Raw genomic sequence first — 26,285 nt, 5'->3', positions numbered from 1 at the left:
ATTACATGGGCAAGGTAATGAGTACATTTCTTATTAAGCATTGTTGTCTCCTCCTTTGTTTCCCCCTCCCATCCCTTCCCATCTCCACCCCACTAACACACTTAAGCATTTAAGCATATGACCAACAACCTTAGAAAGCTTTCCAAAATAAAAATTTTTTAATCTCAAAAGGGGAAAAAGGAACTTATTCTTCCAGTTCAATGAGCTTATATAAGTAGTTTCCATGATAGGTTACCTTTTTTCTGTCAATTGGCTATGGATTGCTGAAGTTTAAATCTTAACTAATTTTACTATATGAACTTTTAGTATATACACAGTCACTTATCCAGAGCACTCATTTAAGTAATTTATAAATGAAACACTGATGGCAACTATAAATTTAAAACAGACAGTAGGTTATCAATCTTGAAAATGTAAAAGGAAAATAATATGAGATAAATTAACAAGGTGAGTGAAGAGGAATGGAGAGAAAGAGAAGCTATTATATCTTCATCCTTTACAGTATAGAACCAAAATATGCCATTGTCCTTGGAAGACCAGATAATGTATTATTGTTACTTTATAGAGACTGCACTGAGTAGTAAGGTTGTTAACTATGTTCCCGACATTTACTCTGAAGTTTTAGGAAATGAAGGCAAAAGAGGATTAAAAACACTAAGAAGTTTGTTTGCATCTATAAAAAGAAAACAATGAAACCTGCTGAAATTGTTTTAAGAAGTAGGACAAGACTGAAGAACAGAGAATATGAGTCTGATTGGGATACAATGTATATATGTACGGAAATGTCATTCTAAAACCTCCCTTGTACAATTAATATATTCTTATTAAAAATTAAAACTTGTCAGGCACCAGTAGTTCACAGCTATAATCCTAGCTACTCAGGGGGCTGAGACCTGACAAATCAAAGTTAGAAAGCCAACCCAGGCAGAAAAATCTGTAAGACTCCATCTTCAATTAAGTGTGGTTCAAGTGGTATAGAACTAGTAGTAAGCAAGTAAGCCAACTGAGACCCCAAGGCCCTGAGTTCAAGCCCTAGTACCAGGAAAAAAAAAAGAGAGGCTGTTCATTTCACTATATAATGCAATGCTTAAATGATCCTTCAGTGGGGGAAAGGAGTTAAAACTTTGGGGGCTGGAGATGTAGTATAGTAGTAAAGTGTTTGTCTAGCATGTGCAAGGCCCTGGGGTTGATCACTAGTACAAGTAAAAAACGTTTAAGTTATGAGTAAAGAACACCAGAACCAATGATGGTGACGAAAGTACACTAAGGAAGAAAAAAGAGATAAGGGGAAGAGTGAAAAAAGGCTGATGCCTCATGTATCAGGACAATAAGTCAAAAGATAATGTTTAAATGTTTAAGAAACAGAAACAACGCATATTACCTGAGAGAAACAGAGATTAACCCCAGAAGAAATAAACTGAAACTTCATAAGTGGGTCTCTCCAGAAAATAAGACTTGGATAAGACATAGAATATAAAATGTGTGTGTGTGTGTGTGTGTGTGAGAGAGAGAGAGAGAGAGAGAGCGAGAGAGAGAGAGAGACAGAGACAGAGACAGAGACAGAGACAGAGACAGAGACAGAGACATGCCAATCCCATGCTAAGACTAAGGAGGAAATCAATCATGGTGGCAGAGAATTATAATCCCAGCACTCAGAAAACTGAAGCAAGATCTAGTGTTCAGTCCTGGGCTACACAGCAAGATATTGGCTCAAAAAAAAAAAAAAAAAAAAAGAATGAAGGAATGAAGGAAAAGAAGGGGAGAAGGAAGAAGAAGGAAGGAGAGGGGGAAGAAAGGGGAAAGAGATGGGGAAAGGAGATGATGTTCAGATAACAATCAGGAAGACATTGTAGCTATGGTTCTTGGTGAAAGGGTTTCTAGAAGAGGGTTAGCAGCAATGGTGGACAATGTCAATCCTACCTAAAAAAGTGCCTGTCTTGGGTGGGGCTTGAACTCAAGTATGAACCACTGGGACCCAACTTAAAAGGCATTTTAAAGCAACATATATTTTCATTGGTATGTTACATAATAATTATGTAAGAATTATTGTGCATGCCTAAAAATTAAGAATTTCTGTGTAGACCTATATGATTGCAACTCATTCCCTAACAATTAATTTACTTTTATTCTTTTTTGTAATTTGTTATTTAATTCTTCCTTATCACATTTCTTTTTTTCTAATTTACTTTTCATAGGACTAGGACTGACAGATAAGAAAAATGGTAAGTGCTATTGGTCAATATCAGACGATAGCACTTAACAGCCAGAAACAACAACTAAACCACAAAATCCAGAAACTAACTTTGTAGTCAGTATTTTGAGTAAAACAGTTTTCATTTACTTACACTTTAATGTCTCGCCAGCATATGGTATGTGGAGTTTGAATCGGTCACAGTTGGGTCCGGGAGTCAATGATATGCATCTTAAAAAAAGAAGAAGAAAAAGAAAAAATATAAAACCATACTAAAATCCTACATGTGTATAATAATTAACAAAGTAAATAAAAGTGACCTTTACAGGTTAAAAGGTCAAAACACTTGCAACAGAAAATAAAAACAGGGAAAAAAAATTCAATAGTCATGGAGTCCAGAACAATAAACCTGTCCTCATGTAAGTCACAATAAAACTGACATACCTTCTCCAACAACAAACATCAGCAGTGAGTGCTTCAACCACATCTTGCAAAAAAGTGCAGCTTGTCTTTTTTTTTTTTTTTGGTCAATCATGGGGCCTGAACTCTGGGCCTGGGTGCTGTCCCTCAGCTCTTCAGCTCAAGGCTAGTGCCTACCACTTGAGCCACAGCACCACTTCTGGCTTTTTTCTGCTTATATGGTGCTGAGGAATCAAACCCGGGGCCTCATGCATGCGAGGCAAGCACTCTACTACTGAGCCAACTTCCCAACCCTGTAACTGTAACTTGTCTTTTACAACTACATGTAGCCAGGCACCACTGGCTCATGCCTTTAATCCTAGATACTCAGGAAGCTGAGATCTGCAAATCATGGTTCACAACCAGCCCAGGCAAAAAAGCCTGTGAGAGTCTTATCTCCACCAAACTACTCCCAAAAAAGCTGGAAGTGGAGCTATGGCTCAAGGGTAGAGCACTAGTCTTGAGCAAAAGCAGCTCAGGTACAGCACTCAGGAAGAGTTCAAGCCCCAAGACCAAAACAAGAAAAAAAAAAAAAAAAAAACTTCATATATCATCCAAAACAACTCTCCCAGTCTTTGCCGCCAAGAATTATAAACGAGTGATTTTATAGTCATATTTTAAACATATACTCTTAGCTTCCATTCTGTTCATAGACTAAAGAGCCCATTTTTGGCATTTTTCTGGTACCAGATGGTTTTCTTTCTTTCCATAAAGGTACACGGTTTCCTCTAGTTTTAGCACTGAAACTTTCATCTACATGAGAACCCAATGCTGGATTTCAGGTAAAATGCAAATGAAAAGGGGGGGGGGGGAATGTTTGAATTAGTCACCTAGGTCTCAAGGTGGGGCTTTTTCCTTGATTACTTTACAAAATTCTACAATGTTCTTTGCTCTTCATACAACATTTATTTTACAAGATGTTTTCTGATCTTACAAGTCAGAATTTTGACTGCTGCACAGTGGTACTGGCCTCAAATTATAAGATACTTACACGAAATGAACTGAAGAAGTGTCTTACGTTAATTTTTTAAAAGGAAGGTCGTTGATTTATAAACTAAAACATGGATGCTAATTTATCTTCGTAATTCCAAAACTGGCCTGAAGCAATTCTGAGAATGAACATACAAAGGTAGTTTAACGGACAGAAATATAGTTGGAATAAATGGTCAACTTCCTTAGATGGCCACTTGAAACAGTCATATGAAATATACTCAAGCCGGGCGCTGGTGGCTCACGCCTGTAATCCTAGCTACTCAGGAGGCTGAGATCTGAGGATCGCGGTTCAAAGCCAGCCCGGGCAGGAGAGACCGTGAGACTCTTATCTCCAATAAACCACCAGAAAACCGGAAGTGGCGCTGTAGCTCAAGTGGTAGAGCGCTCGCCTTGAGCTGAAGAGCTGAGGGACAGCTCCCAGGCCCAGAGTTCAAGCCCCACGACCGACAAAAAAAAAAAAAAAAAAAGAAATATACTCAAGAAATGTTGGTTTTAAAGAACTCAGTCCTCTGATCAGATTTACCTTTAGATTTCTCAATATAAGAAAGAGAATACAGGAGTAACTAACAGATATGTTTAACATTAATCACCTAGGTTGAAGATTCACCTTCAAGGTTTAAAAAAAAGTAATAGTTGTGCTACAAGTATTTTAATATTTGACAGATTTTAAGAATACATTATTTCCTTCCAGTAATAAACATTTCCTTCTTCATTTCCTTCCTCTACCCCTTCCTCCTAGATTGGAAGTATGACTTAAATGGTAGATTGCTAGCCTTGAGCAAAAAACCCAAGCCCCACAAGTGGCACTGAAAGAAAAGTACCAAAATATCTCCCTTCTACAAGGTGGGTATTCCTCATTCAAAACGCTTGGGAGAAGTATTTCAGATTATCTTTTGTAATATGTGCATATACGTAGGATATCTCAGGGGTGGGACTCAACAACAAACATCATCAGTGAGTGCTTCAACTACATCTTGCAAAGAAGTATAGCTTGTCTTTTGAAACTACATGTAGCCAGCCAGGCACCTCTGGCTCATGCCTTTAATCCTAGATACTCAGGAAGCTGAAATGTGCAAATCATAGCTCACAACCAACCAAGGCAAGAAAGTCTGTGAGATTCTTATCTCCACTAACCTACCCCAAAAAAGCTGGAGCGGAGCTGTGGCTCAAGGGTGGAGCACTAGTTGTTGGATCTCATTTAAGTTTAATGTACATTTTTTGTACCACAGCCTCAAGGTACAATATTGTTCATGCACCTATCCTTTAACTTATTGCTGTCACATGATGTCAGATATAAAATTTTCCAATTGTGAAATCAGGATTGCACTAAAAATTTTGGACTTTGAAACTTCTGGATTAAGGTTGCTCAAAAGCTACATAATAAAATGTTTTCTATCCTGTAATATAGTACCTTATTTGAGAAGACTTATGGAAAACATAAATTCTAGCATTACAAAATACAGAAATTAGAAAGTGGCACTGTGTCTCTAAGTGGTAGAGTGCTAGCCTTGAGCAAAAAGAAATCAGGGACAACACCCATGCCTCAAGTTAAAGCCCCACAACTGACAAAAATAGATAGACAGACAGACAGACAGACAGACAAACAGATAGATAGATCTAATGATAGTAAGGCTGTTATAAGCAACACTAAGGATATTCAATCTGCGCTGGGCATCCGTGGCTCATGTGTGTAATCCTAGCTACTCAGAGGGAGGCTGAGATCTGAAGATCACGGTTCAAAGCCAGCCCGGGCAGGAAAGTTCATGAGACTCCTATCTCAAATAAAACACTAGAAAACTGGAAGTGGTGCTACGGCTCAAGTGGTAGAGCGCTCACCTTGAGCTGAAGAGCTCAGGGACAGTGCCCAGGCCCAGAGTTCAAGTCCCACGACCAACCAAAAAAAAAAAAAGAAAAAGAAAAAAAATTCAATCTGCAATGCTTCAAAATGATGAAAAATACAATCTATAGTCTTTTGACTTTGAGGACCACATTACCTATTTACCTAGTATAAAAACTGAAGCTAGCAGTATGAAATTGGCAGGACTAATCTGATTCTAGTTGTCTGAATAACTCATTCCCTTTCTATGTCAAATTGTCTGAGTTTCTGAATTCTCACATTAACTTTACATCATTTATTTTCTGCTTTACCAGTACTGGGAAACCATTTTGTGAAGTACTACTTTATCTTCCTCCTGATCACCCGCCTTTCTCACCACATCAACAGGTGGTTCTAACAACCCTAGGGTATTCTGAAAAGTATATTTCCCCATCTGAGTGATTTATTCATTGTTTTGGGGAAGTTTTCCACTTAGATAAGAGTTATTGAGCATTGGTGGTATTAGGAATGCAACAATGACAAGCAGACAAAAATCTAGCCTCCTAGTACTTGATTGGGGAAGACAATAAACAAAAGATAAATACATAAAAATGACAAGATTGTTAAATGCTATGAAAGAATAAAAGAAGTACTACAAGAAAACAGGAGCCACTTTAAACTAAAAAATCAAGGAGAACTTCAAGAAAAGGTGAAATTGAAACTTGAATAACACAAAGGGTCCAACCATGCAAAGTTCTGTGAAAGAACATTCCAGGCAGAGAAAACAGAAGGTGCAAAGGCGTGAAAGCAGGCACAAGTTTAATGTACCTGGAGAAGAAATCTGTCCATATCTGGGCAATTGCAACAGGGTAGAGTGAGTGGGGAGAGAATACAAAAGTTGAGGATATGGGGAAAACAAGGGACAAATCAGGCAGGGTTTTGCAAGCAGTGTCAATTCAGTTTTATGCCAACTTAATGGGAGGGTTCAAACCAGAAGAGTCACTGATTCTGTTTTTAAAAGATTGCTGTGCCTATACTACAGAAAAGAACTGTAAGAAGTGAAATAAAATAAAATAAAATGGTCAGATAGGAGACCATTCGAGGCAAGAGACATAAGGAACTGTAAGTACACTGTAGCTAGGATAGAAGTAGAGGGGAGGTTGATGAATGGACTCCAGTTGGAGAAGGGAGAGCTCGGGAAAAGGGATATCAAGAGTGCAAAGAATGAGATGATAACCAAGTCTTCTATGGAAACACAACCAAGTGATGGGTAGGGAGAGCCTTGCATTAGGGAGAGAGCTGTATGCTCTTGAAAAGATCACTCAATGTAGGATAGAAGGTGGAGGGAAACAGTTCTAATCCTCCTGAGCACATTCAAACAAAAATGTACAATCTCATTAGCTGAGGGCTTCTGATTTGCTGAATAAACATTCACAAATTTGGGGCCAGCCCAAGTGTTCAAAGTGACAGAGCAAAGCTGCCATCAACTGGTCTCTCTCCTCAGCAGTCTGAGCAGCCCTCAGTATCTCTTCCAACAAATGGTGAAGAAATTAATGAAAGTATCTGTTATCCTCTATCTTTCATATTCCCCAGGACAAGCAGGACTATGAGAAAGAAGCTAATATTATGTACCTAAAGTTTCTTTCAAGATTAAATTGCTTCCTCTTCTTAAACTGTTTTATCTAAAATTGGGTTTAGTCATGTTATCTCATTTTAGTATGAAAATTCAAATTGCACTCAAAGACAGCATTTATTTACCTGGTTATTAGAAAACAGTATGGTCAGCTCAGTGGCAAAGCACATGCTAGAGCAAGAACAAGCTAAAAAGACCGAAAACAAAATACGGATGGTATGATTTCACTTGCAAAAAAAAAAAAGAGTTGTGTATGTTTACATACTTAAGTAGATTGCAGGAGAGTCAGCAACATGTAGCAAGACCAGTGATTTTACAACTTTCTTCAATTACCTCTCTGCATTGTTTTGACTTTGTAATGAATATGAACTATTGTACAATTATAACACCAGGACTCCTTGGCACAGGTCAAAATTTTCTTAATAAAGACACAGAAACACAACAAATCAAAGAAAAGTTGGATAAATAGGATTGCATTAAACTGCAGAGCTTCTGCATGGCAAAGTACATGGCTAGCAAGATCAGTAGAAAGCCCACAGATTGGGGGAAGGTCTTCACTAGCCATAAAATAGACAAGGGCCTCACCTAAACTATACTTAGAGCTCAAAAAATTAAATCCCCCAAAAACATCTAAGAAACAACCACCCCATTAACAAGTGGACTAAAGACTTAAAGAGAGACTTCTCTGAAGAGGAATTAAATGGCCAATAGACACATAAAGAATGCTCAGCAAGGACTGGGAAGTTGGCTCATGCCTAAGGCCCTGGGTTCGATTCCTCAGCACCACATCAGCAAAAAGAAAAAAGCCGGAAGTGGCACTGTGGCTCAAGAGGTAGAGTGCTAGCCTTGAGCTGAAGAGCTGAGGGGCAGCGCTCAGGCCCAGAGTTCAGGCCCCACGACTGGACCCCCCCCAAAAAAAATAATGCTCAGCAACTCTGGCCATAAAAAAAAAAAATACAAATCAAAACAACATTGAGAGTCCACATTACTCCAGTTAGAATGGCCATTATCAAGAAATCTAGTAACAATAGATGCTGGCAGAGATATGGCCAAAAGGGAATGCTACTATAGTGTTGGTGGGAATATAAACTTGTTCAAACTTGTTCAACCACTAAGGAAAGCAGTATGGAGGTTCCTCAAAAGACTACACATGTACCTCCCCTTTGACCCAGCAATCCCACTCCTGGACATTTACTCAATGACCACAAATAAAACCACAGCACAGCCAGGTTCATTGCAGCATTATTTACCAGAGCTAAGATGTAGATGCCCCTCAGTGGACGAATGGATCAAGAGAATGTGAGATAGATAGATAGATAGATAGATAGATAGATAGATAGATAGATAGATAGATAGATATAGATAGATAGATAGATACATATATACATACATACATACATACATACATACATACATACATACATACATACATACATACATAATGGAATTCTATGCTTCCATCAGAAAGAATTACAATGCCCCATTCGTAAGGAAATGGGAAGACCTGGAAAAAAGTTATATTAAGTAAAGCAAGCCAAACCCAAAGAAATATAGGTTGCATAGTTTCCCTCTTTATAATAACTAGAATATGTCTATGATATTCTTAGCAAGGGACCACAATAGCCAATCACCAGTGCATAGGACCATATATAATGAAGCATATCAAAATGAACTCCAAGAATTGGAAACAAGAGGGGTTTTTTTTATGTCCTGTATGTAGTTATTTCTATTTTTTTCTTTCTGTTTCCTCTGTCTTGTATATAAGCTTATCTGCACCTTGGAAGGGAAAAAGAATCACAGAAAAAGCAGAACAAAGGATGAACTAATTCAACAATGATATTCACTGGACACTATAATGGAAATGAACTTTACAACTTGGAGAGGGGGAGTAGTAAGCAGGAGAAAATGAGGAAGGGGGAGACTGTTTAAAAAGAAATGTACTCATTAGCTTTTATAACTGTAACCCCTCTCCCCCCCCCTTCATCACCTTCATAATAAGTAATATATATATATATATATATAATGATTAAATATTTTAGGAGCCAGGTACCTGTGGCTCACGCCTGTAATCCTAGCTACTCAGGAGGCTAAAATCTGAGGATCGCGGCTCCAGCCCTGGCAGGAAAGTCCGTGAAACTCTTATCTCCAATAAACCACTAGAAAACCGGAAGTGGTGCTGTGGCTCAAACAGTAGAGCACTCACCTTGATCAGGAGCACAGGGACAGAGCCCAAGCCCAGAGTTCAAGCCCCACAACCGACCAAAAAAAATTTTTTTTAATATTTTAATGTTGTGTCCTTTCTACATTTGATTAAAGACTCATGGTTATGATGGCCAGATTTTTACTTGTGTCTTCTAAAATAATCCACTCCTTTTCAAGAAGAAAAAAATGGGGATGGGAAGCATGGCTCAGGTGGTAAAGCACTATCTAATGTGTAAAAGCATCAGATACTGAGTTCAAGTCCTGGTCTGGGCAGGGGGGTGGAGAAAAAGTAAAGAATGAAGGGTGATTTGCTGATAAGAATTTTCAAAGTAACATACATGAAGTCTTTACACTGTAATATCACCAAGTTCCTTTCGCAGTTGTTTTCTTTTGGGGTAGCATGAGAGGTATAGAGGATCAAAGCCCAGACCTCACACAAACTAAGCAAGCACTCTGCCACTGAAGGTTTCACATTTCTAACACTATCCTTCACAGTGTCTTTGGGTAAGGATTAGGAGAATGGCTGGACTGAGTGGTTCTCATTTAAGATCTCTCATGAAGCTGCAATCAGAATTCATCAACAGATAACTAACAGAACAGGGCAATTCATTCTTCCAGAACAGGGGTTCTTCCGGCCCTGGGGCTCTATAAGGTCCACGAAATCATTAGTCTGGCCCTGCCAAGGTAACCACAGGCAGAACTCAAAACTCAATAAACTCAGGAGCTTTTTTCAAAGTGAAATTCACTAAATCTAGGCCTTCAACTGATGTTATAAATATCCAAATGGCCCTTGGCAGAAAAAAAGATTTCCTACCCCTGATCTAAAAAGATATTTCCATATACAAGTATTAAAAAGCTACTGGCTTCATTAAAATTATATTTTAATAATGGCAACTTCACCACACACATAGTTAAATCCAAAATTTAAAAAGTCAATATTCCAAATAGAATGTATTTTAAGAAAATAAATTCTTTCAATGATTTAAAATAGCTAACAGTTCAAATGTAGTTAATTTCAATTTTCTCTCTCCAGTGTACTTCCTCAGTGATTACAATGTGTCAGGTACTGGGGTTTAGCACTAGGAATAAAGCAGTGAAACGATTTTTTTTTTTTTTTTAAGAGCCAGGTGCCTCTAATCCTAGCTACCCAGGAGGCTGATATCTGAGGATCATGGTTCAAAGTTAGCCCAGGCAGGAAAGTCCCTAAGACTCTTATCTCCAATTAACCCCCAGAAAATCAGAAGTGGAGCTGTGGCTCAAAGTGGTAGACCCTCTAGCCTTGAGCAGAAAAGGCTCAGGGACAGTGCCCAGGCCCTGAGTTCAAGCCCCACAACAGACCAAAAAAAAAGAATAAAAAAGGTATTTTGTATTAGAGTTCAAAAAGAGGTTTGGGATAAAGAACAATGCTTTTAGCCTGGTGCTGGTAGCTCACACCTGTAATCCTAGCTACTCAGGAGGCTGAGATCTGAGGATCACGGTTCAAAGCCAGCCGGGGCAGGAAAGTCTGTGAGACTCTTATCTCCAATAAACCACTAGAAAACTGGAAGTAGCACTGTGGCTCAAGCCGTAGAGCACTTGCCTTGAACTGAAGAGCACAGGGACAGTATCCAACGACTGACAAAAAAGAAAATGTTTTTTATCATTTTTAGCTTGAAAATATTATTATATTATTTTATTATTTATTTATATTTTGATTATTTTATTATTTTAATAATATTACTTTATATAATATTATTAAATAATATATTACTTAAAATATTATGCAAGCAGAAATATATCTTTTACTTTTTTTTTAACTTTTTCATTTTTCCAACAGTACTGGTGTATGAACTCAGAGGCTAACACTAAACCAGCACAGTTAGAATAGAACAATGCCTCTATTCCTAGTTTTTGTTCATTATTTTTGAGATACAGTCTCACTAGATACAATCTACATATCTTAGGCTTCTTGGTAGCTACCCACAGAGAACAAACCATCACATCCATCTCTTTGTCAAGGATGGGATATTTCAAATTTTTTTCTGCCCAGGCCAGCCTTGAACCTGGACTCTGTCACACAGCTATTATTATAGTTATGAGTAACCAGTGCCCATCTTTTTCTTTTCTTTTTTCTTTATTTTTGATTCAAGAGAGACTCATCCATAAATCACCCTGCATTCTTTCCTCTGGTAAAGGACAGTTAGCATTTTATTGTTATCAATGGATAACTGTAATTTCTGTAGTAAAGTACTAACAATCCCCATTTGAAAACCCAGTGTAATGGTGCATTCCTGTAATACCAGCACTCAGGAGGCTGAGGTAGGATGATCTTTGTGCTGGATATTTTGTTGTTAAGTATGATGGTGATGGTGATGGGGGGGGGTGGGGGTTGTACATAGCCTTTATCAGATTAAAGACTTCAGGAAATAGTCTTTTCAATCAAATGTGTTACAGTTCTTTGTAAGACTCCACTTTTACTTATCTGGTTCCAAGTTTTTTTTTCCAGATCCTTGCTTTGCTAAACCCTTCCTCCCTTTGTCTGTGAAACTTGCCAGCCAAAACTTGTTCAGACACTTCCCAACTGACCCTTTGTTAAAATCCCTCCAACAAGATTCCCTACCCTTTTGATTTAAATGTTAGGCATTAGTCAATCATAAAAGAGTGTGATCCCTAAGCCTGACCAATCCTGGTAAGGAGGCAGGGCTCACTGGGGCAGCAGCAAAGCACAAGTTGGCACAAGCATACTTGTCCTGCATTACACTATTCTGATGTGTTCATAAGACATTCTGCACAAAAGCAAAGGTTTGCTTTGTCAAGACAATTCTTTTAGTGTCCTTTATGCAAACCCATTTCTTTCAAAGTTTTTTTTTTTTGGGGGGGGGGGTCCGGTCATGGGGCCTGAACTCTGGGCCTGGGCGCTGTCCCTCAGCTCTTCAGCTCAAGGCTAGCTCTCTACCACTTGAGCCACAGCGCCACTTCCAGCTTTTTTCTTTTTGCTTATGTGGTGCTGAGGAATCGAACCCAGAGCCTCAGGCATGCAATGCAAGCACTCTACCACTGAGCCACCTTCCCAGCCCCCTCAAAGGTATTTTTATAATAGCTTACAGAGAGTTTGGAAAATCATGAATAGTTTTTACAAAATACTTATTCTGTACTTATTAACAATCTTGCTCATTTCCACCTTTATTCTGTTAACTGAATGAATTAAATGTACATATTAGAAATGAAATGTTAACAACTAGTAAGCTAAATATCTATCTAGAAAAAAAGTTGACAGATTTCTCCTCTTTTAACTATTGAAAATAGTATTTGAGTCCTTCATTCCTACCAAAGTCATTATAATTTAAACCATACTTTTATTACGGAACACCTACTAACATTTAAAAATACTTCCTACTCAAGTAGAGTTGAAATTATCATTTATAAATGGAGACATGGCATAGAAATTGGGAATAACTGTTGGTGTCATATGAACCAACAAACACATTTTCTTAAATATTTTAATTTTGTAATTTTTAAAGCATGAAGGGATGAGTCACTTATGTTGGGAATGGCATTTGGGAATCCTGTGCTAGGAACTAAATGCAGCATTTTCTAGTAAGATCTAGAAATAGATTTTAGGTTTTAGAGATATAGAGGTATACATATAGATATGCCATCAAATAGATAGTTCCATTTCCTTGGAGAACAATGTAAAAAAAAACTCAGTACAGTTTTGCTGCTTACTTTTACCAGTTTTAATGTATCTGTTTCCTTGGAAGAGGGCCTAAGACTTGACCCTTATGAGATTTGATGTAGTCAACTAGACAGGCTGCAATTCCCTTCTGAGGCAGAGTATGTAAGATTCCTTGAAGTGTTTTGAATGCCTTCATAGTTTGTAGATTATTTTTAAGATTCCCTAAGCCAGGCATCTAGCTTCTTTTCTGCTGTGTCCAATCTAGAAATCACAATAAATTTAAAATTAATTTGGTTTGAGTGAAGTTATTGATTACAGATTTAATTCAGAAAAAAATTCACTCCAGAAAGTGAAAATGTAGTGAATATCAGCTAAGAATTATTCTCTGAGGGGTTTGACTTAAAAGTTATTGACAAGGCAATTATTGGTCTTAGAGGCTATTTTGTTCTACCATCACCTGTTATTTTAGGTTGCCACGCTGAATACTTCCTACTCAGCTGACGTTAAATGATGTTGGTTAAGTACAAACGTCACTATCAAAAAAACAGGAAGCCATGTAGGAGAACATGCCAAAATGGTAAATTAATAGTCAGGGTAAAGGAAACTGACGTGGATTTGGGGAAGGAACCCTGGATTCACATCTACTTTATTCTTTTTAGGTGGTTTAAAGAATAGAAACAGCTTAAATCACCAATTTTTCCAGACAATATCAAAGAATATGTTTAGTCTTTAAGCCAGAAAGGATGTATTATATTTTTAATTATCTTTAAAATCTTAACGTGTTGAAGGTCATAAAATAACTGCATGTATCTCATCAGCAGTTGTCACTAAAATGCTATAAAGTGTGACCAAACTGCCAACATTCTCTTCTTATAGTAAAACCTTTGAATTATATCTGTTAACTAGGAATAATATATAATATATAATAATTTAAAGGAGTCAAATCCAAATTTATCCTTCATCATATTTTTGAGTTTATTTAAAATATGTTAAATCAGTGCAGAGTGTCAGCACTATACTCTGAAGAAAACAAGTTATAAAAGCCTTTCTTCTATTTTGTATCACTGATTTTACATATACACAGACAGTTCTTATACTTATCAATTAACAAGTAATTTTCATTAATATGCATGTTGAAGAACCTCTTTTTTGGTCATACCTTACCAGTTTTTGCTTTCCATTACTATAGGTACTTAGTTTATAAAATACCATTTATTAAAAATGAAAAAATCACATTTTCATTGTATCTGGTGGCTTTTCCTATAATTATTGAGAAGTGGTGTGGAATAGTGATTACAAAACAAGACCTAGAGCCAGCCAGACAGTGTGGGTCTGGATCCCAGGTCTTTCACTTACTAAAAAGTGGAATGTCATTTATGAGCTTTACTTTCCCCTATCTATAAAATAAAGATATTCAGTAAAATGGAAAAGTTGCTAAAAATTTAAATTGTTTAATCTAATTAAAGAACTTAGACTAATATTTAAATATTAAACTTCAGGGAATGGGTAGGGTTGGTAGGAATAGAGAAAAATGATGAAAGGAGTGATACTGATCAAGATGCATTGTACTAATAAACTGATACGTTCACTGGTAACTCCCTGTACAACTAAAAATAATTAAATATAATAAAAATAAGCACAAATAAATAAATCTTAGATAACTCAGAAAAAATTTTTAAAGGATCTTAATCACTCCAATAAATAAATAAATATTAAATTTGTTGAGTATCAGTGGCTTACACCTGTATCCTAGCTACTCAGGGATGCTGAGATCTGAGGATCATGATTTGAAGCCAGCCCAAGCAGGTAAGACCATGAGACTTTTATCTCCAATTAACCATCAAAAAAGCCAGAAGTGGAGCTTTGGCTTAAGTGGTAGAGTGCCAACCTTGAGCAAAAATTCTAAAGGCTCTGAGTTCAATTCCCAGTACTGACGTATACAAAATATATGCAATAAAATAAATTTTCCCTTTGGAATATTAACACAGGATTCTGCTTTTCCAACTTCCATTCAACATTGCACTAGAAGGACCTAGCTAAGATAGAGAAGCATAGAGGAAAAAGGATATAAAGACAAAAAAGAAAGTTATGAAGGCAAATATTATAAATATATGTAAATTATCTTAAATCTTCATGGGCTTTATTAGAATATGTAATTTTAGCAAAGATACTTGACAACTTACAGAAAACCAATTGCATTACTATATACCATTAACAATAAAAAGATAAACTTTTAGAACAATGCCATCAAAAATAACATCAAGGGCTGGAAATGTGGTTCAAGTGGTAGAGCACTAGCCATGAGCAGAAAAGACTAGCAAAGTTCAAGAGCCTGGGTTCAAGCCCCAGTAGCAATACAAAATAATAATGATAACAATAAAAATAACAATAACAATATAAACTAAGTGTTGGTGGTTTCTGCCTGGAATCCCAGTTACTCAGGAGGCTGAGATCCAGAGGATCTCAGACTAAAGCCAATCTGAGCAGAAAAGTCCACAGACTCTACTTCCAATTGCCAAGCAGAAAGCAAGAATGGAGGTATGTCTCAAGTGGTAAAGCACAAGTAGAATAAACAAGCAAGTCAAGCTCCTGTACCACCAAAAAAAGAAAATAAATTAATAACATCAAATGGGCTAATGATGTAGTTCAGTAGTATAACACTTGCCTGGCATGTGCAAAGCCCTTTGTTTTATCCCCAGCATGCAAAAAATAAATACATAAACATTAAATCACCAAATGCATGGAAATAGATATTATAAAAATGATGCATAAGATCTTACGCATCAATAAGAAAAAGACACATTTTAGATCTAAGTTAATATACCTAAAGGAATAATTCACAAAGTGGATCCAAATGGCCAATAAATGTATAGAAAAGTGTTGTCACCAAGAAAATATAATTTACATCTATATAATAAGATACTACAACCCAACTAATAATAACAATATTGGCAAGCATACAGATACCTAGAAACTCATAAATTGGTATAATCATTTTAGAAAACTATAGAGAAGTATTGGTTAATGATCATATGTACACTTATGATCTAGCAAGTTTACTCCTAAAATAACCCCAAAGTGAAATGTACATATATATATATACTCACCAGGTATGTGTAGAAATATATACAGTAAAATCATTCTTTAAGATAGCCCTAATCCAGGCTAAGATAGCCATAAAGTGAACAATTCAAATGTAATTTCAGCCCGATGCTGGTGGCTCACACTTGGAATTCTAGCTATTCAGGAGTCTGAGATCTGCGGATTGCTGTTCAAAGCCAGCCTGGCAGGAAAGTTCATGAGACTCTTATCTCCAATTAACCACCAGAAAACCCGAAGTAGTGATGTGGCTCAAGTGGTACAGCGTTAGCCTTGAGCTGAATCAGAGCTCAGGGACAACATGCAGCATGCAGGCCTTGAGTTCAAGCCCCATGACTGACCAAAAAAAAAAAAAAAGAAAGAAAAGAAAAGAAAAAGTAATTTCAAGACAGGTGAATGAAATGAATATGATCAAAATATTGTTTTGCATATATAAAAACAGCAATAAAATCTGTTGAGATTGCTTTAGAAAAGTAGAGGAGAATAAAAAAGAGTGATAGAGGAGGTGAGATTAATCAGAATACATTGTATGCAATGTATTGAAATTTCACAATGAAATCTCCCCTTGAATAATATATAATAAAAAATATAATTTCAAATTCCTACCCTAAATGTTTATTAGCTATAGGATAAGGAAATAAACTTAAGATGTAATCAAAAAATGAATTATTATCTAGCAATGAAATCAATTATACCTACAGGCAGCAATACAGATAAATCTCACAAATGCATTAGTTAATGAACAAATAAGTACTATAGTATTCTACTTTTAAAGTAGAATCAGACAAAAACTAGTGTACATACATAAGAATGTGATTATTATAAAAATAAAAATAGTTTAAGGAGGAAGAAGGACATGGTAACTTGAAAAAGGCACTGAAAGGACTACTTCTGGGGTATTACCAACATTTCTTTTTTTATTGTTGTACTGGTGTTTGAACTCAAGACCTCACACTTGCTAGGCTTACTTGCTAAGATGGCACTCTACCAGCTCCACTTTACTTCCTAGGATTGGCTTCAAAACTGTGATCTTCCAGCTTTTAGTCTCTTTAGTAGCTAGGATTATAGTTTTGAACAACCAATGTTCAGCTGAATATTTTATTTTGTGACCTGGTTTGTCAAGATGTTCATCTTTCAATATTATAAGTATTTATTTTACCTGTCTGTTTTAACAAGCAGTCCAAGTGACTCTAATGCACAGTCAAGTTTGAAAAGAAGGGCTTTCACTTGAACTAAGTCTAGACTTAGCAATGATCACAGTGATTTGAGTTAGGTTTTCTAAAGTCAACCCAAACACCTACTCATGCAAGTTCACATTCTCCTTTCCCATGATCCTCAATTATTGTTCTCATGGCTCTATCCACTATAATTCTTTTTAACTCTTTGTGAGCTAGAAAATTTTCTAAAATCTTGTGAACAAAGATACACTTTTACTTTTTCCCAAGCTCAGAGAGATAATCAATACCTGTTTTCTCCTAAAATACACTGGGGCATAATAAATTATACAGGATTCTAGACGCTCACACACAGTGAGACTGAAAGAGAATACTCTTAGGGGAAAAACACAAAGTCGCAATACCTATGTGCCTCTGATTACATCAGAACCACTCCCAAAAAAAGTACCTGTGGCTAGAAAAATAATACCAATAACACAAGTATAGGCACATTTTCAACAAAATCTTTCATAGAATTAGTGAGTGGGACTGAAAATTAGTCTTAGGGCATAGTATCTTACTGCCAATCTGGCATTTCTTTCATTAGTATCTCTGTATTTTTTCAGATTTCTTTCTCAGGTATGACAGGTAAACAATACCAAGTTTTTTAATAATGTAAATTATTTTTATAGTATTCCTTATTTCATCTTTATATCATTTTATATTCCATATGTTTTAAATATAAATAAATTAATTAAATGCATACATTCAGAAACAGTTTGGGGTGTGTTATGTCTGTATGTTTGTGTCCCTCCAAAATTCATACAAGGAAATCTAATCTCCAATGTGTTGCTATTACAAGATGAAAATTAACTAGATCATTAGAACCCTTATGAATGGGACTAGTGTCCTCATAAAAGAGGCCTGAGGGAACTTGTTTATTCCTTTGCCCTTTGGACACACATAAGACACCACCTTTCACTAGACACTGTATCTGCTTGATCCTATAGCCTTGGACACCCCAGCCTCCAGAACTATGAGAAATAGTCTGTTGTTAATAAATTACCCATGTAAGGTATTTTGCTATTGAAACCCAAACAGATGAAAACAAGGTGGATACTCAAAAAAGTTTGGAGGAGTTTAAGAGGAGTCTATTATTCTCAAAAATCTTCATTGTCATCAAAAGACAAAAATCAAACACTGAAAGTCAAGCACAATTTAAGTCACAATCAAGACAATAGATTCAAGTCACAAAGCAATTAACATGATTAATTGCCAAATTAGTGGTTAAAGAATATACAAACAATTGGATTTAAGAGAAACTGCTTTTAGCTGGGGAAGTAAGGCTCACTGGAAAAAATAGTCTCTCAAAATGGGCTGGATCTAGTCAATGGGAGAGGAGAAACATTTCCCTGAAACCATACTTAAGAGTTAGCTAGAGATACTCTGCTACACTGGAAGTTCTAAAAATAAATAATGTATTAAACCCAGGGTCCCTTAGTGTTGAACTTCATACCTGCTGGCACACAGCAGGTACTGATAACTACACTTCAGAAATGATAACATAACAAATGGGGCAGTGTCATTCTTTCTGATGGAGGCAAAGAACATTGTGTGTGTGTGTGTGTGTGTGTGTGTGTGTGTGTGTGTGTGTGTGTGTGTGTGTGTGTGTGTGTGTGTGTCTATCTATCTATACATATACATATACATACATATATATATATATATATATATATATATATATATATATATATACCACATTTTTCTTGATCCATTCATCTACTGAGGGGCATATGGGTTGGTTCCACATCTTAGCTATGGTAAATAATACTGTGATAAACATAGTTGTGCTGGTAGGTTTAGTATGGTTTTGTTTGTGATCGTTTGGGTAAATGCCCAGAAGTGGGATTGCTGGATCACAGAGGAGCTTGCGTATAGTCTTTCGAGGAACCTCCATACTGCTTTCCAAAGTGGTTGAACAAGTTTACACCAACAATGCAGTAGGGTTCTCTTTTGGCCACATCCCCTCCAGTATCTGTTGTTATTAGATTTCTTGATTATAGCTATTCTAACTAGGGTGAGGTAGAATCTCAATGTTGTTTTGACTTGCATTTCTTTTATGGATAGAGAAGTTGAGCATTTTTTTTATTTTTTTATTGTGAAAATACTGTACGGAGGGGTTACAATTACATGGGCAAGATAATGAGTACATTTCTTATCAAGCATTGTAGCCTCCTCCTTAGTTTCCCCTTCCCGTCCCTTCCCATCCTCCCCCCAGCCCCCCACCCAATAGTTGAGCATTTCTTCATGTGTCTATTGGCCATTTTTATTTCCTCTTGTTGGTTATCCCCATAATGCATCATCCTTAGTTGCTCAATTTGTGCTTTTCTTACAAAAAGTAAATTTGAATGAATATAGACAATAAAATACAGATAGACTGTGTTTACAAAGGTCTGTATTGGAAACACTCTTTCTTTATTCAAAAGCCATGTTTCTTTTTTTCTTTTTTCTTTTTTTCCCTGTGCCCATCCTGGGGCTTGAACTCAGGCCTGGTCACTGTCCCTGAGCTTTTATGCTTCAGGCTAGCACTCTAATAAAGAATCTCATGGATTTTTCTGCTCAAACTGGCTTTGAACCATGACCCCTAAACCTCAGCCTCCTGAGTAATTAGGATTATAGGATGAGCTGCCAGCACCCAGCAATGATTCTTTATTATACATGGGAAATACACAAAGCAATGATGCTCCTTACATATGTAACTATCTGAAAACTTTGGTAATCTTGGAAAGTTTTATTTCTTATAAACATTTACCATATCTGCTTCAAATATATTATCCAGTACCTATTGTCTCACTTCAGAGATGGAGAAAGACCATTGGGCTGTCAGAATACCAAACCCTTTCTAGCATAGTACTCCAAATGGAATCCACAGATCAGTTCTCACCTATAAATTTATTAATCTAAGAAAAAATTACAGAAATTAACTGTAAGAATTTTTTAATGTTATAGTAACATGTAAAATTAATGTTAGGTCTAATGAATGAATGCAATAATAAAACTTAAGCCCAAAATTTCTTTTCCATTTCATTTTTCTAGTAATTCAACTTTATGATATTTTACAAAGGTAGTAGTTGGTCACCTATTAGAAATATTTTAAGTTCTGATGTTTCATCCAAGACAGTTTAGGAAATACTTCACTAAAGATTCTTTAGATATTGAAGGTCCTTTAGAAATGAAGATAAACGACTTTTCTTTGATGTCCACCAATCTCCTTAATTTTTCTAGGTCTTCTCATAAAAGTAACAAGCCCTATTAATATATCCCTTTCCTAGAATTCTTTTGATATCCCTAAGCTGACATCAATACCAATACAGTTCTCTGCCTAAAATTCATCACTAGATTATCTGATTTCTCAGAACCTGTAGAGCTACTTTATTTTCATCCAGACATAGCTCTAGCTAACATAGTCTTTGGTTCATTTCTCATAAGAATATATGAACGAATTTAATGGTCTTGTTTGTAGAATCGCTCAGCCTTGTAAGATGAATACCGCTAATGCCATGCAACGCATTTATAAGTGTTCAGAAGATCTACAGTTACTATAGCTCAGTGTAAATCCTAGGTCTCCACATCTAAAGTAATATGCTAAATTCATGCTCAAAATTCTGTTACCTATTTCTCAGTTAACTATGTTTAAGTGCCTATATGTAAATATGTTTCACAAATTAATACTAAGAAACACATTCTACAAGACAAAACTGACTCCTATCTTTTTCTGGCAAATGTTTTCTTGGGGAAAAAAATATATACATAGAATTTAGTAGAGAAGATCTGAGATTCAGTCCAGACTCCACTTATCAGCCAAGAAACTCTGAATGAGTCTCATAACCTCTTGGACACTTATGTCCCTATGTACTTATAAGTTTAAGCAGAAAATTAAACTTCCTCACAAATTAAACTAACATAAGTCTTATATGATTCACAAATGCTGAATTCATATTGCTCATTTCTTTATGGAAAACAATACAAGTAATGGACATTAAGTATATTTAGAATTCTGAATATTCTTCTGGCTTTAGTGGGTATACACTACAGTAAAAAGTACTATATTTTTATTATTCCTACAATATAAACTATGTATTCATATACAGATTCCTATACTGGGAAGTGACAGACCTCCTTTCCTTTGAATCTCATTCCTCCTCCAGTCCTTTTCTTCTACCTTCTATCTAAAAATCTGTCTTTCCTCCTAATACCAACAGAGATTTCCTCTTCTACTATGTAGTAGTCTTTGTAGTCTTACAGCAGAATTGATATGGCATAGTGATCTCATTTGACATTTCTGCTCAAAGCTCATGCTCTACTACCTGAGCACTTCTGGATTTTTGGAGCTAAGAGTCTCATGTGTTTTCTGCTCAGACTGGCTTTGAAACATAGTCAAATCTCAGCCTCCAAAGTAGCTAGGATTATAGGTGTAAGCTACCAGCACCCAACTCACTTTTTTTCTATTAAATTACACAACTACAAATGTTGAAAGGGGTAACATTGATCAAGATGCTGTTTTCATAAACTGCTTTGTTGAATGGCAATTCCTTTGTACTACTTAAAGACAACAAAAATATTCACTTTTTCACTGTGAAACATTAATAATATAGAAATGAAAGTACTAGTTACGCCTTCAATGCCCATGTTCCTTCCTTCTCTCATTAACCACAAGACTTTTTCAACTCTTTCTCTATACATTTACAAGTACATATGTAACTACATACATATACAAAAGAGGATTCTTTTATATAATACAATCATTCTATACATATTGTACCATGGACAGATTTTATTCAATCCTAATTACACTACCTCAGCTTAACACTTTGAAAACTGTGACAACACACTTAGTGGTAGCTCCAAAAACTATTTATTGAGTGTCTACTTTGTACCCTTGATCTAATCTTCAAAAGGATATATCCCAATTCCCTCAGTAAATGGATACTACTTGATAATACTGAATTCTATATTTATCATGTTTTTTCCTACACATACCTGCCTAAGATAAAGCTGAGTTTAGAAATTAGATGTAGTAAAGACTAATAATAACAACTACTAATAAAATCATACAACTACTAATAAAAATAGTACAAAATACTGCAATAATAGTTATTTAAATGTGGCCATTCTCTCTTTCAAGAAGTCCAAACCACTTATCACAGTTAACTACACATAACTGGGACTACAGAAAGCCAAACTGTGGATAAACAAAGGACTCCTACATAAAGATTACATGTAATAATATCTTTCAAAGCACTTACATTATATAACAGATATTATATTATCTTTACTACTAAACATAGGAATTACTTCAATTATCCAGTATCTTAGCATGGTCTATGTACTATCATAATCATAGCATTATTAATAGTTTATGGTCACAAGCTCTCAATTAAAAGGCTTCTACTCTGGGAGAAACAAATGCATCAGTAAATAACTCTCTTCTCTCTTTGGATGCTAATAATACAAAGGTTTGATTTCGGCATAGCTTTTCCTATCATTGTAAGAAAGGAAGCAGAGAAACACAATGCTAAAGGCAGGGTAGTCCAGAGAAGGCATTTCAACTTCTCAGCAAACAACTTAACCAATAATATATATTAAGTGCATACACACATTATACACACACACACACAAAAATAGTTTAGCAAACTGAAAAGTTTGTCCATCAAAGGATACTATCTATAAAGAGGTAATCCATGGAATAGGAAAAGATAATTGCTAATTTGTTAAGGGATTGATATACACAATCTTATAAGAAATTGATATATATCATTAATGAGCAAAAGGTGGAAATAGCCAGACACCGGTGGCTCACACTTGTAATCCTAGGTACTCAGAAGGCTGAGATCTGAGGATCATGGTTCAAAATCAGCCTGGGCAGGAAAATTTGTGAGATTCTTATCCAATAAACCACTCAGAAAACTGGAAGTGAGGCTGTGGCTCAAATGGTAGAGCACTAGCCTTAAGCTGAAGAGCTGAGAGAGCGCCCCAGGCCCAGAGTTCAAGCCCCATGACCAACAACAAAAAAAAAAAAGGTGGAAATAGGCATTTCTCCCAAGAAGATAAATAGCAATAAACATATGAAAAGATTTTCAATATCATTGGTCACAAGAAAAATAAAAACCAAAACCACCTTGACATACCACTTAATACACAATAGCCATTATTAAAAGAAACAAAAGGCACCTGTAGACATGGACTATAATATGAGCTACACAAGAGGCTGAGGTCAGGATGCTTAAAGTTCAAAGAAAGCCCCAGGAAAAAATTACATGGATTCTGTCTCCAAATAATAACAAAAAAGCAGGACTGATTGTGTGGCTGAAGGTGTGGTAGATGGCCAGCAAACAAGCAAGCCAAGAAAGCATGAATTCAAGTTCAAGACCCAATACTGCCAAACAAACAATTACAGAAAGAGGTAAGTGTTGGTGGGAATGTAGAAAAGTGAGATAAGTTTTGCACTACCAGTATGAATGCAAAATGATATAGCTGCTCTAGAAAACAGTATGGCGAGTCCTCAAAAAGTTAAAACACAGAAGTCAGGCATAAGTGTTTCAGGCCTGTAATGCCAGCTGCACGGAAGCCAATAGTGAGAGGATTGTGAATCAAGGCCAGCCTGGGCAGAAAAGTTTGTGAAAAACCTTCTCAATAGATAGCTGAGTATGCTGCTATATGTCTGTCATCCTAGCAACTACATGATGCTTAAAATATGTGGACTGAATCATGGTCAAATATCAAAAATAACCAACCTAAACAATGGGTAGAAAAAAGGTTCTGCAGTGAGCACCTGCCTAACAAGCATAAGCCCCAAACCCCAATACCATTTTTTTAAATCAACATACAATTACCATATGATCTAGCAATTTCACAACTGGGTACATAACTGAAGCAACTAAAAATATGCTTGAACAGACATCTGTACACTCTAACAACAGCATTATTCACAACATTTGAATAGTAGATACAACAGATGCCCATCAAAAGATGGAAGGATAGACAAAAAGTGATATAAATAGGAATATACATATATATGTGTATATATATATATATATATATATATATATATATATATATATATGTCCACACATGTAATAGATTACTCAGCAGTGTACATGCAAGAACATGGATAAACCTTGGAGAGAAGTTAATTATGTTAAGTAAAAAAAAAAAAACCTTGCCACAAAAGGGAAAATATTTCAGTTTTCCCTCACATACAGGAACCTAAAGTAGTTGAATTCATAGACAAAGCAAAGTAGGAAGGCAGCTACCAGTGGCTAGATGTTTGTTGTGCATGAAACGTTTTAGACATACATAATACCTTCAAATGCCACATATGTGGATGTACTTAATGAACTATACCTTCAAAGTTAATTACAAAAGCTGGGCACTGGTGGTCCATGCCTGTAATCCTATGTACTCAAGAGGCTGAGATCTAAGGATCATGGTTGAAAGCTAGCCCAGGAGGAAAGTTCATGAGATTCTTCTCTCCAATTAACGGCTAAAAAGCCAGAAGTGGAGCTGTGGCTCAAGTGGTAAAGCAAAAAAAGTTCAAGGACAGCACCCAGGCTCTGAGTTCAAGCCTCAAGACTGTTACAAAAAAAAATTAGAAAGAAATTAAGGAAGGAAGGAAGGAAGGAAGGAAGGAAGGAAGGAAGGAAGGAAGGAAGGAAGGAAGGAAGGAAGGAAGGAGGGAGGGAGGAAGGGAGGGAAGGAAGGAGGGAGGGAGGAAGGGAAAAACACATAAAAGTATTACAATTGCAAATTTGTGTTACGTATACTTTGTTATATTTTAATACTATATGCTAAACAAAACTGAATTCATGTTAATAATTAACTAGTGTGGGGCTGGGAAGTTGGCTCAGTGGTAGAGCACTTGCCTTGCATGCCTGAGGCCCTGGGTTCGATTCCTCAGCACCACATAAGCAAAAAGAAAAAAGCCGGAAGTGGCGCTGTGGCTCAAGTGGTAGAGCGCTAGCCTTGAGCTGAAGAGCTGAGGGACAGTGCTCAGGCCCAGAGTTCAGGCCCCACAACCGGACCAAAAAATAATAATAATAATAATAATTAACTAGTGTAAAAAATAGTATATTTTAAATGAAAGTTTCAGGAGTTCATGGATTTAAAAAAATCATTCCAAGGACATTATATTTTAATAAAAGAGGAACATAAAGTGTCCTCCAAAATTCTGAATCAATTCAAGAATTTTATCCATAAGTTGGCAAGAACAAAGGCTGTCATTAAAAAAAAATTTTCACAAAGCAAAAAGAATACATCTTTCAAAAAGTCAACAGCAACAAGGTCAGGGGGATGAAACTTAGCTTTCATAACATGCCATGAGCAAGATAACCAAATGTGGCCCTGAGAATGAAGGTTATAAAACTATTTCTCAAGCAACACAGCAAAAAAGCAGTATCCTTCAAGCAGCATGGAAGCTAAAAATGGGACTAATCTACTTTTCTACATGAGCATGAAGCTCCTTTTAACATATACGTGATTAATCTGGAGCTCTAATACATTTCTGTGCTCATAAACATGAATCAAAATACCCTTATCTATTTTCTAAGCTCAATGAACTTTGCAAACTTGTCAGCCTAATGAAACAATATCTAGTCACAAAATACCACTTTAGTATTATCAGAAATCACTTTAGTATTATCAGAATCAAGGAGACAAAAGGTAGATTATTTCCTTGAATGATGTGAAATAGTTAGATGGATTTTCTAAGTCCTTTTCTTGACACATTGAACTAGCTACTTCCCTTCACTTTATTCTACCCTCTCCAAACCGACTCTTCACAACAGATGAAGTCATCTTGAAATGAAGCCAGTGCTACATGTGAAAAGCCTATGATTCTTAATCATGTAAACTTCCAGGCTCAAAATTATTCTAGCACCTATTTCCTTAGATTCTGAAATTCTAGCATAAGGTCCCAAGGTCAGTGAGTCCAGGGTTGACTGGGTCTAGGCCAACTCTACCATTAAAAGTCCTAAGAACAAAATACAAATTAGCTTATTAATTAGGCGTTTATTTTTCTTTCCTTC

General features: G+C 36.2%; 1 protein-coding gene across 2 annotated transcripts in view; it reads right to left on the bottom strand.

Annotated features, from left to right (window-relative positions):
* Babam2 (BRISC and BRCA1 A complex member 2) overlaps positions 1 to 26,285 on the bottom strand; it is a 389,222-nt gene that overhangs the window by 347,307 nt on the left and 15,630 nt on the right. For both annotated transcript variants that reach the window (XM_070025282.1, XM_070025283.1), the window contains exon 3: positions 2,346 to 2,422. In XM_070025282.1, the coding sequence (XP_069881383.1) occupies positions 2,346 to 2,422 (77 nt within the window). The remainder of the gene's footprint in view (positions 1 to 2,345; positions 2,423 to 26,285) is intronic.

Source organism: Dipodomys merriami, unplaced genomic scaffold, assembly GCF_024711535.1.
Source record: "Dipodomys merriami isolate MVZ:Mamm:240054 unplaced genomic scaffold, mDipMer1.0.p SCAF_17, whole genome shotgun sequence".
Taxonomy (NCBI): Eukaryota; Metazoa; Chordata; class Mammalia; order Rodentia; family Heteromyidae; genus Dipodomys; species Dipodomys merriami.
Note: the sequence above shows the minus strand (reverse complement) of the source record. Positions and strands in the feature narration are given on the sequence as shown.